The sequence below is a fragment of the Marmota monax genome, unplaced genomic scaffold, assembly GCF_021218885.2.
Source record: "Marmota monax isolate L192 unplaced genomic scaffold, Marmota_monax_Labrador192_F-V1.1 WCK01_AAM20220418_F8-fsc00042, whole genome shotgun sequence".
NCBI classification, from domain to species: Eukaryota; Metazoa; Chordata; class Mammalia; order Rodentia; family Sciuridae; genus Marmota; species Marmota monax.
In genome coordinates, this window is record NW_026693008.1 from 2820767 (window position 1) to 2838350 (window position 17584).

Sequence of the window (17584 nt, forward strand, 5' to 3'; positions counted from 1 at the left end):
TCAAATATAAATTTTGAGAACATTGTGGGGGGAAAACAAAAATTTTTATAACCAGTTGCTAATCTCTGCTTTAATGTGTTTCAAGACATGAAATTCTTATTTTAATTAGAGCCAAATTTATCCATTTTTATCTTTAAGGTCAACGCTGTTGTGTACTAGGAAGTCCTTGTCCTGAAATAATGAAGATACTTATATTATCCTCCAGAAGTTTTAAGATTTGCCTTTCCCACTTTAAACCAACAATAATTAATTTTTGTATGTGCTGTTAAGTAAGGATCCAGTGTTATTCTTTTCCCATATGGATGGCCACTTGTCCAAGGGCCATCTATTCAAAACCTTTTCCATAACCCCACTGCTCTGCAATACTGTGGCACACAGTATTTCTCCTCTATTAGCCTGTGAGTTCCACAAAACTAAGACCATTGTCTCCATTAGCCCCCAAAATTAGAAATTGCCCAGAACATAGTAGGAGCACAATAGATATGAATTTTGCATGCAAGCGGCCAAATTCAAAGCTAATATGGATTCACTCTGACAGCAATGTTCCAGAGTGCTGTTTGATAAAACTTGCTTTGAATCTGGGCATACTCTATCAGTGCTATTCCCAATACAAATGCTACTACCTACCTGTGGTTATAAACCACTTGAAATGGAGCTAGTGCAACTGAGGAACTGGATTTTTAATTTCATCTAATTTCAATTAATGTAAATAGTCACATGTGGCTACCATATTAAACCAAGAAATTAGTACAATTAATACATAGCGTAATAAATGTGACTGAGGGGCTCATTGGTAGAGTATGTGCTTATGCTTGCAACCCTGAGTACTCTTAAAAAAAAAAAAGTGGTGGGGGGACTCTAGAGCTAGGTTTGCTGTGTTTTGAGGCATGAAATTCTTATTTAATTAAAGCTAGATTTATCCATTTTTATCTTTCCTTGGAAACTTGGCTTTCTACTCAACTGGGCAAATTACTTAACCTCTGAGAATCATCCCTAAAATAAGGACAGTTTTGCTACCTATCTTATAGGGATGTTGTAATAATTATTGGAGCTGATATTTTTAAAGCACTTAGAACAGGGCTTGGAACATAATGTCAGGATTTTTGCTTTTTTGTTTTGTTTTGTTTTTGAAGTACTGGGGATTGAACCCAGAGGCTCTCTGCCACTAAGCTACTCCTCAGTCTCTCCCCACCTTCCTTTTAAATTTTTGCTTTGAAATAGGGTCTCACTAAGTTGCTAAGTCTGGCTTTGAACTTGTGTTCCTCCTGCCAATCTCTTACATAGCTGGGATCACAGGCATGTGACACTGCGCCCATAGTAGCAAGCTGAGTAAGTGCTTAATATACATAAAATAATAATAGTTCAGGTTTCTATTTTTAAAAAATAGTCTGGGCTGCTGGGTGTGATGGTGTATGCCTGTAATCCCAGGAACTTGGGAGGCTGCGGCAGGATCACAAGTTCAAGACCAGCCTTAGCAATTTAAGGAGATCCTGTCAAAAAAAAAAAAAAAAAAACAAAGGTCTGAAAATGTAGCTTGGTGGTAGAACTCCTAAGTTCAATTCCAGTTACCAAAAAGAAAAAGAAAAAAAAAATGGCTCATGAACTGGAGTCTCAGCTACTCAGGTACTCAGGAGGCTAAGGGAGAAGAATGGCTTGACCTCAGGAGTTTAAGACCAGCTCGGGGGACCTTATTGCAGCAGTGCACTCCTGTAATCCAGGGGCTTGGGAGGCTGAAGCAGGAGTATCACAAGTTGAAAGCCAGCCTCAGCAAGTTAGCAAGGTCCTAAGCACCTTAACATAATCCTGTCTCTAAATAAACTGTATTTTAAAAAGGGATGGAGATGTAGCTCAATGGTTAAGCCCCCCTGAGTTCAATTCCTGGTACCAAAGTGGTGGGGGGGATATAATCATCGGTGAGGGCGACATAATAAGACCCACCTGTTTAAAGAAAGAAAGGAAGGAAAATAAAAATCCAGTTTTTAAAATTAAATTATGACATTTAAAAAAATAATTGGGTAACTAAAGTTTATACATACCATCTAGCATTGCACTGTTTATGCTGTACATGTGGCCATTTCAATTAATTCAATTGAATATCAATTGAAATGAAATGAAAAACTCAGTTCCTCAGTGGCCCTGGCCACATTTCAAAGTCTCAAAAGCCTCACGTAGCGAATGGCTACTTGACTGGACAATGAAAGCTGTGTTGTCTCAGAATGTTGATTGGATGGACAGCACTGGTCTTGTGAATTCCTCTCCACACAGCACAAAGGGAGAGGCCAAATGACTAACATACTAACTTGACATTGAACAGTTGAGCAAGTCAGCATGAAGTTCCAAACTCCCCTGTTGCCCAGACTATAGTAGGAGCTGAAGAGTTTGAGCTTAGAAGTAGAGGAATCAGAGAGACGCCCCTCTCTCTGAGCCCTAAATTCTTGGAGAAAAGACACAAACAGCAGATTTAAAGGATTTACTATAGGGGACTATGGTAGGAGAGAACTCCTTTTTTTTTTTTTTTTTTTTAATCCATTAATGTTCTTATTTGCAGGTCTTTAGAGGCAAGTTTTTTGTGGGTTTTTTTTTTTTTTTTTTTTTTTTAAGCATTTTACCTTTTGCATCCCCGAAGGAAGAGATGTCACAGATAAGCGCTTGGTGGTTCTCTTGGCCCGAAGGAGCGTATTTCCTTGGGTTATCTCCTCTGTCTCGGCTTCTACAACATCAAGTTGTATAGTTGCTTGGAAAAAGAAGAAAAAAGACCCATTGAAGAGCACAGGGATAAACCTATTCTTCCTATTTGAAATGATTCCGGAAACAGAGCAATATACACTGCTGCCTCAGTAGCTTTTTTCCTTTGGGATTAAAAGCCAAAAATGGATTTGGTTTTCCTCTACTGCACACATTTGCCTTATGTGATCATGAACCTTGCAGGCATCATCCCAATCCTGACAAAGTGGATACCGGTCTCTCTCAGAGGCTTAGCTTCACACTGCAATGCTTGCACTTTAACATTGCAGAATTAGAAGAAGCAACCTCTTGCAGAACCTTCTCTGATCCATCTAAAGTAAGACCCTTCTATCTTCTGAAAAAAAAACCAGTACCTGCTAAGTATCTACCACACTTTGAGTCACTAAGATCTCTCTGTGTTCATTGAATTATTATAATAGTAATCTTCAAGTAGTTTGAGTATTTATTGTTGATTACAGCAGAATTTGAATGTGTTTTCTAGAAATGTGGCCAGAACTTAGTCACTCACATACCATTTGAATGTTTTTTTCCCCACATCCGGGAGCCATGTGAACCCTGAATTTCATAATATTTTCTTTATAACAATTCAGCCTAACTCAATAAGTGTGTTTATAAAGGCAACTTTATTTTTTCTTTTTTATGTTTTTATTAGTGTCTTCTTATTAAACATAATATTTGAGGTTCATTTTGACATAATCATATAAGTGTGGGATATAATTTACCAGACTCAGCAAGTCAAGGGTCAAATGTTTTCTTTCATATAAAGGCAACTTTAAAATGCTACCATAAATTGAAAACCAGTATCACAAATAGGCATTAAAATTTATGTGGTAAAAAACAAAATCATGTCATTTTCTGCAGAAGGCCCTGAACTTGAGGTTACTCTTCCTTTATTAAAAAAGTGGTGGGGGAGGTAAGAAATGACATTTTTCCTTGATTATGCTAGAAGGAGTAATGGTACTGGGAACAAGGGATTTGCAATTTGCTGTGTTTCAGAGTCACTTCACACTGGGTGCAGCACCCAAAGTCATCTTGTCCTGCTTAAGGTCCCTTGATAAGGACTTTTCTGGAAGCATCAGATTTCAATAAAGATACATTAACTACTTGACACCACCACCTACTTATTCTGCAAGGACCTCAACTCAGAAACTCTGACCAGGCCAGGTGCAGTGGCACATACCTTTAATCCCAGCGGCTCAGGAGGCTGAGGCAGGAGGATCGTGAGTTCAAAGCCAGCCTCAGCATAATTGAGGCCCTAAGCAACTCAGTGAGACCCTGTCTCTAAATAAATACAAAATAGGGCTGGGGATGGGGCTCAGTGGTCAAGTGCCCCTGGGTTCAATCCCCAGTACTCACCTCCGTGCAAAAAAGAAAGAAACTCTAACTAGAACTGATGACTCCAATCCAACCCATTGCTTCTAATCTTGGCAAATGTTGCTTCTACCTCCAGCAGGAAACTCTTCCATCTTCCCTGTTCTCCACGTCCACCAAATGTCCCGAATGCTTGAATTAGGGTCCACTATTCTTACTGTACTGGTCTTGCCCTCACCTCGTACAGTCTCTACTCTGCAGCCACAGCTATCTTTTAAAAATATAAATCAGGTTAATAAATCCCCAGCTAGATTCAATGGTTTCTGATCGCTGTTGGGAGAAAGTTAGAAATTTTTAATGTGGTCTACCACATCCTCACCACCTCCTCCAACCAGACCCTCCGGGTTCTCTCTGTTCCAATGCCCTCCACCTGCCGCTGGCTTGTTGTTTGCATTTTGTGGTTATGTTTGATCCTCTCTTGGTATTAAGGCTTGAACATGCTCTCCTTTCTTTTTGGAAAACTGTTATCCCACTCTTTCCTTATCTAACTTTAGTCATCTTTCAGATCTCAGTTTTATCATCCTTTCTTTCTTCAGGGAGACTTTTCTGAAAGCCCCCCTAAAATGAGAGCATCCATTTCCATAGCACCCTGGGCTTCCACTTTGCCTCAAATACGATTATATGCATAATGTTTAAGTCCCTCTATGTTATAACTCCATGAGGGCAGGGGCCACGTCTGTTCTGTTCGCTAATTGATCCCTAATTCTGCGATCGGCATAATAATAAGCACTTTTGCAGACATTTTATTAAGTAGGTAAAAAATATGTTCTGGCTGGGTGCAGTGGTGCGCCCCTGGAATCCCAGCTGCTCAGGAGGCTGAGACAGGAGGATTACAAGCTCAAAGCCAGCCTTAGCAATTTAGCGACGTCCTAAGCAACTTAGCAAAACCTGTCTCAAAATAAAAAACAATTTTTAAAAGCGCTGAAGATGTGGCTCAGTGGTTAAGCCCCCCTGGGTTCAATCTCTGGTACCCACCCCCCAAAAAAATTCTGGAGTTCAATAGAAAGCTATCTTTGGGCCATAGCAAACACAAGGTAATAATGTTTGAGCTGCATCCTAAAGGATGGGCATGTTTTCTGGAGAAATCTAGACTCTCCAGCTCTGGTCCCACCGGTATATAGAAGTACATCCTCTTTGTTATTTTCGACAGAAATATACAGGTCAACCCCTGCCAGGTAATTGCTAGATGCTTGGATGCTTATATTAGCAACTATTTTTTCCAGAAGACAGAGTTTGTTTGAAAGGGCAATCAGTCAGCTGGAAGCCATCAATTTTTTGTTTGTTTCTTTGGGTCCCCCCCATCCCTGGAAAATCCAGGTCTGCCGGCCAATCACTTATGAAATGTGAGGTTACCGGGCTGCATATGTTCCCTGCTACTATGCCAAAAGGGTTAAAAACACAGAAGATATTTTGGGCAATGAAATTATTGAATAGGAGACTGTAATCATGGATACATGACCCAAATGACATTATATATTTATCAAATCCCACAAAGCTATACAACATAAAGAATGAACCCTAATGAAAGTTGTGAACTTTGATTGATAATAATGTATCAATATTGGTTCATCGATATGGCAAATCTATCATATCAAGGCAAGATGTTAATAATAGGGGAAAATCTAGAAGTAGGGAAGAGAAAGAAGATTATATAGGAACTCTCTGCATTTTCTGCTCAATTTTTCTGTCAACCTAAAAATGCTCTAAAATACAAAGACTATTGATTTAAAAAAAAAAAAAGCTACAAAGGAGAATGCAAACACTGGTGATTCTATTAGTCGTAATTTTATAGAACTCCAAACAACAGCATTACTGTACTGCAAAAGAAAAAATAAAGATTTGGAAGTTAACAGTTCAAATATTGATCCTTCCACACAGTACATAAAAAGTAGATGCAAAAAAAAAAAAAAATCAAACCTCCTTTCTGACCCACCAATCACAAATTTTATTCATTTATTCTCCCTATGCCCTCCACTGTTGGAAGTCAACATTTGAAAGGCTGTATCACTGTTTTCTCCAGAAATAAAATCCCATTTAGTTTTTTGTTGTTGCTGCTTTAATAACAAAGATTGAACCCAGGGGTGCTTAACCACTGAGCCCCATCCCCAGCCCTTTTTTTATATTTTATTTAGAGACAGGGTCTCACTGAGTTTCTTAGGGCCTCAGCTAAGTTGCTGAGGCTGGCTTTGAACTCATGATTCTCCTGCCTCATCCTCCCAAGCTACTGGAATGACAGGCACACAATACAGTGCATGGGTCCACTTTAGTTTGATTTTCTAGTATATATGTATGTACACATACACATGTATGCATCTTTGTGCATATCTATTTAAATAGTGAGTTACTTTACACTGACTAGACCAGTAACTAGTAGGACTTGAAAGAACCATAAAGTCAACCTAATTCAGTGCTTCTCCAAACGTACACGAGTCAACTGGGGATCTTACTGGAAATGCAGCTTCTGACTCAATAGACCTGGGAGGAACCTGAGATTCTACATTTTAAACTAGCCCCTGGGAGTTGCCTTACTTTGGATGGTGTGTTAGTCAGTGTTCTACTTTCTATCACTGTAATGGAATACCTGAGATCATTGACTTTGTGAAGAGAAAAGGTTTGTTTTGGCTCACGGTTTTAGAGATTTTAGTCCATGATCACATAGACTCATGGCTTTTAGGCCTTTGGTAGGGATGCTGGATGGCAATGGGGGGAAGCACATGGTGGAACAAAACCAGGAAGCAAACGAGAAAGAGAAAGGGACAGAGGTCCCAAAATCCCCTTTCAGGGTACAACCCCAGTGACCAAGGACCTCCTAGTAGGCCCCACCTCCCAATAGCATGAACTTGTGGAAACAAGCCTGTAAATATGTCTTTGGGGACATTCAACATCTGTTATGGCTTGGATGTGAGGTGTCCCCCAAAAGCTCATGTGTGAGACAAAGTTTAAAGGTGAGATGTCTGGCTTCTGAGGGCCTTAATCTAATGGGTGAACTGATCATCGCCCCCGCCAGTGGGATTAACTGAGCGGTGACTGGAGGCAGGTGGGGTGTGGCTGGAGAAGGTGGGCTCTGGGGGTGTGCCTTGGGGTTGATATTTTGTCCTAGTCAGGCAGAGCTCTGTCTCTCTGCTTCCTGGTGCCATGTTCCCAGCTACTTGCCTCTGCCACACACTTCTGCCACCATGCTCTGTCTCCTGAGGCCCTGAGGAATGGAGCCCGGCCATCTCTGGACTTAGATCTCTGAAACCGTTAGCACACAAACAAACTTTTCTTTCTGTAATTGTTCTTGTCGGGTCTTCTGGTCACAGCAACGAAAAGGCTGATTAAAACAGGATCCAAAGTATTGCAGGTAGCAAAAGGCTCCATCTTGTTCCCCTGTCTGTCTTGGGTCGGGCACGTGTGGATCAGTGGCCATGGTCATTACCATTCTGTGTGCGCTCTTCCACTCTTGGTTTGGTAAACAACTTGGGAGAAGTAAGCTCCCTGACAATCCTAGGAAGAAGGCCTTGTGCGTGGGGACCCAGGGCTTTCCCATGGAGAGTGGAGCCCTCTCTGCTGATACTGGCTGGCTGGCCTCTGCCCTTGTGGGACAGCGTCCTCCTAAACGCGGTCTTGATTCTCTTCATCCATTTTGGTTTCTGATTTTGCTGGCTTGCACGAGATCCCGGGTCACTTTCACTGAAGGATTTCTCTCTGGGGAACAACAAATTTTGTTTTACGAAATGGGTAGACGCAGCTCTGTGCCATCTAAAGAGAATCAAAATAGCTCGCATGGAGGACACTGAGAAGTTTAAAATGAATAATTGAAGTTCATTAAAAGCAAAACTTCAAATGTGAACAAATGATACAATTCCAAAAAATGAAACTGAAGGAAAAGAATCAGATTACAGGAAATAATAATAATGATAATAAAAAGGCCAAAGCAACAATTTGATGCTTCATCAACAAATGATAGTGAGTACAATTCAGCTGCTATTTCACCTGATCCTCATAGCACCATAGGAAGTGTGGTGCTGGGTTCAATCCCTGGCACAAAAGAAAAAAAAATGTGTATATATGCACACATATATATATTCATATATATAAATATGTATATTATATATAAAATATATATCTAAAAATAAATAGAAATATACAAATATATGTTATATTTTTAAATATGCCAGTGATTGAACCCAGAGGAGCTTAATCACATCCCCAGCCTCCCCTTTTTTAATATTTGTTTCTTTTAGTTGTACACAATATCTTTGTTTTTATTTATTTATTTTTATGTGGTGCTGAGGATGAACCTAGGGCCTCCCTTGCATATCTAGGTGAGTGCTCTACCACTGAGCCACAACCCCAGCCCCACAGCCCTTTTTATATTTTATTTAGACACAGGATCTTGCTGAGTAGCTTAGTACCTCGATAAGTAGTAAGGCTGGCCTTCAACTTGCCATCCTCCTTCCTCAGCCTCCTAAACTGCTGTGATCACAGGCATGCACCATCATACTTGGCATACATTATATTACTATCTTCATTTTATTTATGAGTAAGCTGAGGCATAAAGAGGCTGAATTCACTGACCAAGGGTAGAATGCAGACATTAAGCCAGGACTTTGACTATGAGAATCTATTAGCTCATATTCACAAATTGAAATCCTATTTCAATGGTGCTATGACATAGATTTTGCTGGATTTAGAGGCTAATATGATGAAAGATGAGAGTTTACTAGCAGAGTCAATAAAGAACATGATCTCTAAGACCCTTTCCACACTGCAGTTACACTAGAACACTCATTTAGGTAAAATGCTTTCAACTCATGTTTCCAAAATTCCAAATACTTCTGTACTATCTTCATGATTTGGGCAAATTTTAGTAATAAACATAGACAACTCTTCCTGAGAGTTCTCTAACTCATCTTTTAAGCCCTTGTATGGTATTGCATAATGTCATTCTTACATCAACATCTCCATTTTACACAAGAAGAAAATTAAAGCTTGGGAATATTACGTAATTTACACTGGGATGATCCTCAGGACCATACTGTTAACCTCTATGCAAGAGTCAGTATCAGCCAGACCCTGATACAATTATTTGCCTATTATTTTTTTCAATTAACTGGTTTTGGTCAGCTTCATCCAAAACAATACTATTATTGAAATCTGAGGTTTTTGTTTTAATTAACCTTTTTATTTTGAGTCAACTGTAGATTCACATACAGTTGTAAGAAATAATACTGGCCAGGCACAGTGGTGCACACCTGTCATCCCAGTGGCTCAGGAGGCTGAGGCAGGAGGATCACGAGTTCAAAGCCAGCCTCAGCAACTTAGCAAGGTCCTAAGCAACTCAGAGAGACCCTACTGGAAAATCCTGCGTACTCTTCACTCAATTTTCCCAAACAGTAACATCTTACAAAACTGTGCTACATGATCATGATTGGAATGCTGACGTTAATGCCATCAAGACACAGAAGGTTTCATGGGAGCTAGAATCCCTCCTCTCACAGCCACACCCACTAACCATTGCCCCCAACTTCTCCTTCACCCTGGCAACCAGTAAGATGTGATTTTTGCATAATTTTTATCCTTTTAAGAATGTTATACAAACAGGATCATATGAATATAACCTGCTTTTTTTTTTTTTTTTTCCTGTTCTGGGGATGAAACCCAGGGCTTCTTGAATGCCAGGAGAGTGCGCTACCATTCAGCTATACCCTGAGAAATTGAGATGTATCACAGTTTATTTAACCATCACTCAGTGAAGAACATTTACATCGTTTGTGGCTATTATGAATAAAGCTGCTATAAATGTCTGCGTATAGGCTTTTGAGTGAGCATAAATGTTCATTTCTCAGGTAAAATCCCAATCACGCTATATTATGATTATCATAACTGTAGTACAATATGTTATACTATTATTATGATATATTATATTTTGTTACATATATGATATGTAATATAATATATTTCTGATATGGGTTAAATAAATTAGTAGCCATTAAAAATGTTCTCCATGTACTACCTACATATCTCAGGTACCATCAGTAGTATATGTCCTATGCTTCAGCAAAGCACTGTTCTAAACTGAGCCTAGATCTTTCAGCATCTGACGGACATCCTCATCCATGGGAAGCAGTTCAGAGAGTGCACGCAAAGGAGTTTCAATGATCTTGGTCTCACTAGGAACACAATTCCTAATTGTGTGCCCTTTTATTTATGTGTTATTTAACCTCTGTAAACTTTGGTTTTCTCTTTTGGAAAATGGGTGTACTATTCTCCGACATGTGAGAAAAAAAAAAAAAGGAAATCATTTTCTGGGAGTAGTGGCACACACCTGTAATCCTGGCTACTTGGGAGGTTGAGTCAGGAGGATGGCAAGTGTGAGTCAAGCCCTCAGCAACTTGGTGAGACCCTATCTCAAAATGAAAAATAAAATGGGCTGGGGATGGGGTGTAGCTCTGTGAGAAGGTGCTCAGTACCAAAAAAAAAAAAAAAAAAAAAGAAAGAAAGGGTAGAGGGAAAAAGAATTTATGTACTTGACATCTAATAAATTATTCAATAAATGGCAGCCTTTATTAGCATGTAGATGGGATCTGTGTGGTGAGAATGTAAAAGGCAAAGAGAGAGCCCAAAGACGGTGACCTCATGGGCTAGCAGCTTCTTTCTGGGAGTGTGGACAGAGCTCTGCAGATTGTACACACACAACTGCAGAGTGGTGTTAGTCCTCACAGTGGTGCAGAGGAATTAAAATAATTTTCTGGTAGATGACAATACAGTGTTCCTAGGAGGGAGCATCGTTTTCTAATTTGCTCAAAGATAATTTATGGCTAGGATTAATCTCCCACGGGCCCCTCTAAGACTCTGAGTAATTTTAAAAAAATTTAAATTTATACTGCCATCAATATGAACATACACACTCCTCCACTCACACAAAACAAGAGAAATACAATTTCAGGAGATTCAGGAAGACTCTGGAAAGAAGGCCTCGTCTAACTAGTCTCTGAATCTCTAAAAATGTGTCTCCCACTCCCATCCCTGAGGATTTATAATTAACAAAGATGATTTGCTTCAGGGCCTAGAGATAGAACCCCTGTACTTTCTGCTGTGCAAAGAATTCTTCCCTTTAAATTTTTTTTTTTTTTTTTGGTACTGGGGACTGAACCCAGGGGCGCTTAACCACTGAGCCCCATCCCCAGCCCTTTTTTTGTATTTTATTTAGAGACAGGGTCTCACTGAGTTGCTTAGGGCCTCGCTAAGCTGCTGAGGCTGGCTTTGAACTTGAGATCTTCCTGCCTCAGTCTCCCAAATTGCTGGTATTATAGATAGGCATCACCACACCCAGTCATCAGTAACCTGGATCGAGCTTCTCAGCTTTCACTTTGCAATATTTCATTTTGTCCATGGAAGTTTGGAACTTGGATCTTTGATGTTCAAGGCTCATAAAAACATCTCACATTTATATCTCTGAGCTGTAGCTCACGAGTCTGCTCAGCAGCCTAAGAAACTAGAAAATAAAATCACCACACTGATTTTCAAAATTAAAAGGTATTATGTTTGGAATATTTTATGCCTGTCTTCATGGTTTTGTCATTGTTGAGAAATACCAGGTCTAAGACTGTTTTGATGTTTCATTAAAGAGTGTGTACTGGTGAAATCGGATTAGTCGAATTTGCAGGGACAAGGAAAGGGAAGCATTGATTGTGAATTTATTCTGAAGGATGCACTAATGAATTTTCAAAATACTATTATTTGCTGGGATGTGACAAGACTTTAATTCTGATGCTGAAAATATCAACTTAGCATCAGTACTTCCTTTCATCTCTGAATAGGACACTTAAAAACATCAAATTCAAGTGGAGAGTAAAGGCTTTCCCAGTTAAAACTTTCTGATCATGAAATGAGGCTTCCCTTATAGCACTAAGCTTCCTGAGCTAATGCAGTACCTCCTTCTCCTTAGGCCATATCAAATCTTCATTTTTTTTTTCTTTTTTTTTTTTTTTTTTTTGTGTGTGGGTACCAGGGATTGAACTCAGGGCCACTGGACCACTGAGCCCCATCCCCATCCCTATTTTGTATTTTATTTAGAGACGGGGTCTCCCAGAGTTGCTTAGCACCTCACTAAGTAGCTGAGGCTGGCTTTGAACTCACGATCCTTCTACCTCAGCCTCCTGAGCCATTGGGATTACAGGTGTGTGCTACCACGCCTGGCCCCAAATCTTCATTTCTAAATGCAGTGTTGAAATAGAGATAGTATCATGTCTAATAATCACAGTGAGTTTTTTTTTTTTTAATGAAAAAATCCCAAAACTCTCCCTTGATGGAAACGATTAGTCTGCATTACTTACCTTTCAATCCCCTTCCTTTTGAATGTGCCATCTTTCTTTCTGGGTTGCTGGAATCTTTGGTACTGGCCAAGTTTTCCATAGGCAACCTTAAGGTCTGGTAAATACAGCTGAAGAGTGTCCATTGCTGCTGGTAGCTGTTTTGGATTTCTTCAGCTCTGGAGCCCCACGACTTCCAAACAAAACCGTCAAGTTCTGGGGTGTCTGGAGCAAGGTATGGAGGAACAGTTTGGAATCTTTTCCTAATAAGGAATACCCTCCCAGATGTTAGAGATGGTGGGTTACTGGGCCTGGCTCTATTTATAAGGGCAGAGGGTTCACCAGTGATGCGTTTGGTAGAACTGTGGGAAATTCCCAGTCGTTTAGAGGAATCTGAAACTCAATACAGAGAAAGTGAAAGAAACAGAGACACAACATCAGGAGGGGAAATTGTGGAAGTCTAGCACCCATTGTTTCCCTTCTCTCCCTGGGATCCATTGTTCTTGTTTCTCCCTGAGGGTTGGTATTTTCCATATCCTTCAGTATCCTTCATAGATTCTTGAACAAGACAAATGGAGAAGCAGTGTTCTGATTATCCAATCACCAACACCCCCCCTTTTTTTTTCTGCGAGGGATTGAACCCAGAGGTGTTTAACTACTGAGACACATCCCCAGCCCTATTTTTGTATTTTTATTTATAGACAGAGTCTTGCAAAGTTGTTGAGGCTGGCTTTGAACTCGTGATCCTCCTGCCTCAGCCTCCCTGGCTGCCGTGATGACGGGGATGAACCACTGCTCCAGCCAATAACTTTTAGTTGCATTGACAATTTTAAAAAATCACGTGCTAATTGATAATGATATTCCTTTGTCATGCTTGAATTTCAAAGGGAAAAGAATACCAAGGATCTGTTAACCAAGGTGGACCTGTTAGATCTCTCAACATGAGCCCTCTCTGTCCAGTGGGACACACATAGGACACTTGTTTTTGGATATCTTGGGACACACCATAAAGGCTATTTCATTACATCTTCGAATTTTGTCATTTTTCGGGGGGCGGGGGGTGGTACCAGGGATTGAACTCAGGGGCACTCAACTACTGAGCCACATCCTCAGCCCTTTTTTGTAGTTTATTTAGAGACAGGGTCTCACTGAGTTGCTTAGGGCCTCACTAAGTTGCTGAGGCTGGCTTTGAACTCATGATCCTCCTGCCTCAGCCTCCCAAGCCCTTGGGATTACAGGCGTGCACCACCGCGCCTCCAGCTAGCTATCTAAAAAACTTGACTGCCTGCCTACCTGCCCCATTATTCCTGTATTTATTTTATGAAGAGCAAAGTCTTCCTAGGTGGACATTTTACCACAAGGTGGCAGCAGACACTAGGACTTATTCCCTTACTCAGTCCCTGGAGTTGTTCAGTCTGACCTAATTGGATGTTGAAGAAGGCAGACACTTCTAGGAAGATGTTGGGAGACAGAAGAAGAAGAACTTTGACTTCTGTGCTTGTATTTATCAGTAAACTGCAGCATGCTTCTTTAACTTTCACGTTCCCAATAATTATCCGGGGATCTTGTTAAAAATGTGGATTCAGGCACAGCCTGTTGGAGATGGGATCTAAGAATTGAGGATGCTGATAATGCAGGCCCACGGACCACACTTTGAGTAGTGAGGGTCTCATATGTTTCTATACTGGGAGAAAGAATCGTAAAAGGATCATGGGGCTGGGGATGTAGACCAGTGATAGAGTACATGCTTACCATGTATGAAACCAGGTTTAATCCCAACACCAAAAAAAAAAAAAAAAAAAAAGTAAAAAATGAAGCATATTACATTGAGGAATTTAAAAGGTGGGGCTTGGGATTTCTAGCTGGGTTCTTGTTCTAGCCCAGCTGTGTGAACTTGGTCCCTTCGATTAACCTGTCTGTGCTTATTTTATCATCCCTAAAGTTTCCAAAGTAATAAAAGTAAAGTTAGAGCTTTATAGTGAGATTCAAGTAAAATAGAAATTCTGTTTTTGCAAGAAGTAAAACCTGGGTTTTAGGGTGTATCCAGGAGAGTGGGAGTAGAGGATCTTCTGCCCCACATTTTGAGGCACTGGAAAACAACATACCTGAGATGATTTTGTCTTTGGGCTTGTGTTCCCATGTGGTCTTTTCCCCTTAATCTGTTAGGATCCTCGGGTGTTTGAATGAATGAATACACGAAAGGGCGTTTTTCTCTAATACATGCCAGTATTTTTCACATAATTTTTGGTACTGCTGTCTTAATTCTGTTGTAATCAGTCAAATATCTGGATGACTATGATTGATTTTGTTAGGAAGAGAGCTATTTTTTATTTGTATGTGTGTGTCCATGTGAACATCTGTGTGTGCACAAGCCTATATGTATGCATGTGTAATAGGCTGAAATATTTGCAGCTGTGCCTTCTGTAACAACATGTGCAGGTCACAAAAGAGCCCAGAAGCTTATAATGGCACTAAAAAAGGTGGACAGAATTAGGGCACAAACAAATATGAATTTTGAGCTGGGCCCGGATTTAAATCTAGCTTTATTACTGGACGTGAAGGCGCACACCTGTAATCTGAGCTGCTTGGGAGGCCGAGGCAGGAGGATTGTGTGTTCAAAGTCAGCCTCAGCAAAAGTAAGGTGCTAAGCAACTCAATGAGACCCTGTCTCTAAATAAAATACAAAATAGGGCTGAGGATGTGGCTCAGTGGTCAAGTGCCCCTGGGTTCAATCCCTGGTACCAATAATATAATAAAAATTTCTAGATTTTCTCCCCATACAAGTTGTGGGTCTTTGGGTAGGTGACAAAGCCTCTCTGGACCTCCATTTTTCTCTTTGTAAAGCAGGAACTATAATTGCCACCTCCCAGGGTTTGATTTGGTCTTTTAGTAATTCAACAAATATTTGAACATCTAGTGGTTGCCAGGCACCAAGTACCTAGACACCAGGTGCCAAGCACCCAGACACCAGGCACTGAGTACCTAGATACCAGACACTGAGCACCTAGACACCAGGCACCGAGTACTTAGACACCAGGCACATGGCAGTGAACAAACAGCACACACAACATCTCTGAACTCAGATAACTTAAAATGCTGCAAGAAAGACCTAGAACAAATAAGAATGTGAACGCATGAGTTTTAACCGAGTGGCAAATGCTAGGAAGAAAGAAAAAGGAGGATGAAAGGGGTAAAGTGATAAGGATGAGAGGCAACTGCTGGGTCATGGAGTCTGAGAGATGAGCAGTAAGAGGTCAATTGTGTAAGGATGCGTGTTCCAGGCAGAGGAGAGCAAGGAGCAAAACCCGAGGCAGAAGAGGCCTTTGAACCTGCAGGGGAAAGCTGGGGTGGTGGTCAGAAGCAGCACCAAGCCTCTCCAGTCCTACAGGCCAAATTAAAGGTCTTGAACTTGATCTTTAGGGTAATGGGACGTCATTCAGGGATTTAAGGAAGGAGTTCATATATATTTATTCTGGGCCATAGGACTCAGTGGGGAAGAAAATGACTAGACACAAGGTGGAGTGGCATGTGCTTCTAATTCCAGCTATTCAGGAGGCCAGGGCAGGAGGACCGAGAGTTCAAAGCCAACCTCAGCAACTTAGCAAGGCCCTAAGCAGCTCAATGAGACCCTGTCTCTAAATAAAATACAAAAAAGGGCTGGGGATGTGGCTCAGGGGTTAAGTGACCTGAGTTCAATCCCTGGTGCCCAAAACCAATATGCATAATAATAAAAATAAAATAAATATGATGTGACATTTGAGGTGAGACATTTAATATTGAAAAAGAGAGAAACTGTGCTGAGATCTAAGAGGATATTTCAAAGATGGAAAACCACGAAAAGTGAACAAAAGGTCAGAGGTGGACGTGGACTAGGTGTGTGTGTGTGTGTGTGTGTACCAGGGATTAAACCCAGCTGCACGTAACCATCCCCAGCCTTTAATTTTTTTTTTTTTTTTTTAAGAAACATGGTCTTGCTGAGTTGCTGAGGCTGGCTTTGAACTCGAGATCCTCCAACTAGACATGTTTGAAGTCAGAGAGAAGATCAGTATGGTGCGGGTGGAGGAGACAGGGGAAAGGATTACGCTCATGTTTTAAAAAGCTTGCTTGGGAAACACATTGGAGAGGAACATGTACGGTTGTTGGAAAGTCATTAGGTCTATAAATGGTCATAGCTAGAGGTGCTGGTCCCGGTGAGAAGCTGGGAGATGGAAGGGTTCAGACTCGGGGACTTTTAAGCTGGGGATGAGGGTGTGCCAGCAGTCCAAGTGTCAAAGTTAGAGTGGTTTAACCAACGGAGGTCAGAAGAGCTACAGGCAAGAGTGCCAACCCAAGATCCACACCCCCCAGGCTGCTTCTCAACCATCCTTCACCAACACATCTCGGAGGTCTCCCCGTGGGATCATTCCCTGGGCATTTATAAATGTCCCTCGGAAAAGCCAAAAAGCCAGGTGCAGTGGGTCAAAGTCTAGTCCAAACACAGACTTCCATGTTCTCCACATTATCTTTCTATAGAAGTTGGCTGAGATTGCATAATCCTATTTTAGTTATCATAACAACAGGTGACTCCTCAGGAGCAGTGATTGATGGAAATCTCTAAATGAGAGATTGCCAACAGGAATCCCCACAGGTTCCAGGTAGGGAAATGTGAGAAGCACTGGAGTGCGACAGGGAGGGATGCGAACTCTGGTCAACTGTGGAGTGCTGGCCAAGCAAATGCTATTGAATTTCATTTTTTATTTTTAAAAAATTACCAAATTAAATTACCAGATTAAACTCAAAGACAATGTACCTTTGAGTACATTATAAAGGACTGTCCTCAGTCCTTAAAAAATATTTTTTTTTCTTTGGTTCTGGGGATTGAACCCAGGAATGCTTAACCACTGAGCCACATCTCCAGCCCTTTTTATTTTTTTATTTTAAGACAATTTTACTGTGTTGCTCAGGTTGGCCTTGAATTTGCAATCTTCCTGTCTCCTCCTCCCAAGTTGCTGGGATCACAGGTATGCATCACTTTTTAAAATTTTACTTTGAGACAGGGTCTTGCTAAATTGCTTAGGGACTTGCTAAATTGCTCAGAGACTCGCTAAATTGCTGAGGCTGGTCTCAAACTTCCCATCCTCTTCCCTCAGCCTCCCAAGTAGTTAGGATTACAGGCATACACCACCACACCC

General features: G+C 40.8%; 1 protein-coding gene across 2 annotated transcripts in view; it reads right to left on the reverse strand.

Annotated features, from left to right (window-relative positions):
• CUNH3orf49 (chromosome unknown C3orf49 homolog) overlaps positions 1 to 12770 on the reverse strand; it is a 15763-nt gene extending 2993 nt beyond the window's left edge. For both annotated transcript variants that reach the window (XM_046452926.1, XM_046452924.1), the window contains exons 1-3: positions 12438 to 12770; positions 7535 to 7803; positions 2610 to 2734 (exon numbers count right to left, since the gene is read on the reverse strand). In XM_046452926.1, the coding sequence (XP_046308882.1) occupies positions 2610 to 2734; positions 7535 to 7803; positions 12438 to 12559 (516 nt within the window). In that variant the 5' untranslated portion in view covers positions 12560 to 12770. The remainder of the gene's footprint in view (positions 1 to 2609; positions 2735 to 7534; positions 7804 to 12437) is intronic.
• Positions 12771 to 17584: the final 4814 nt, after the last annotated feature.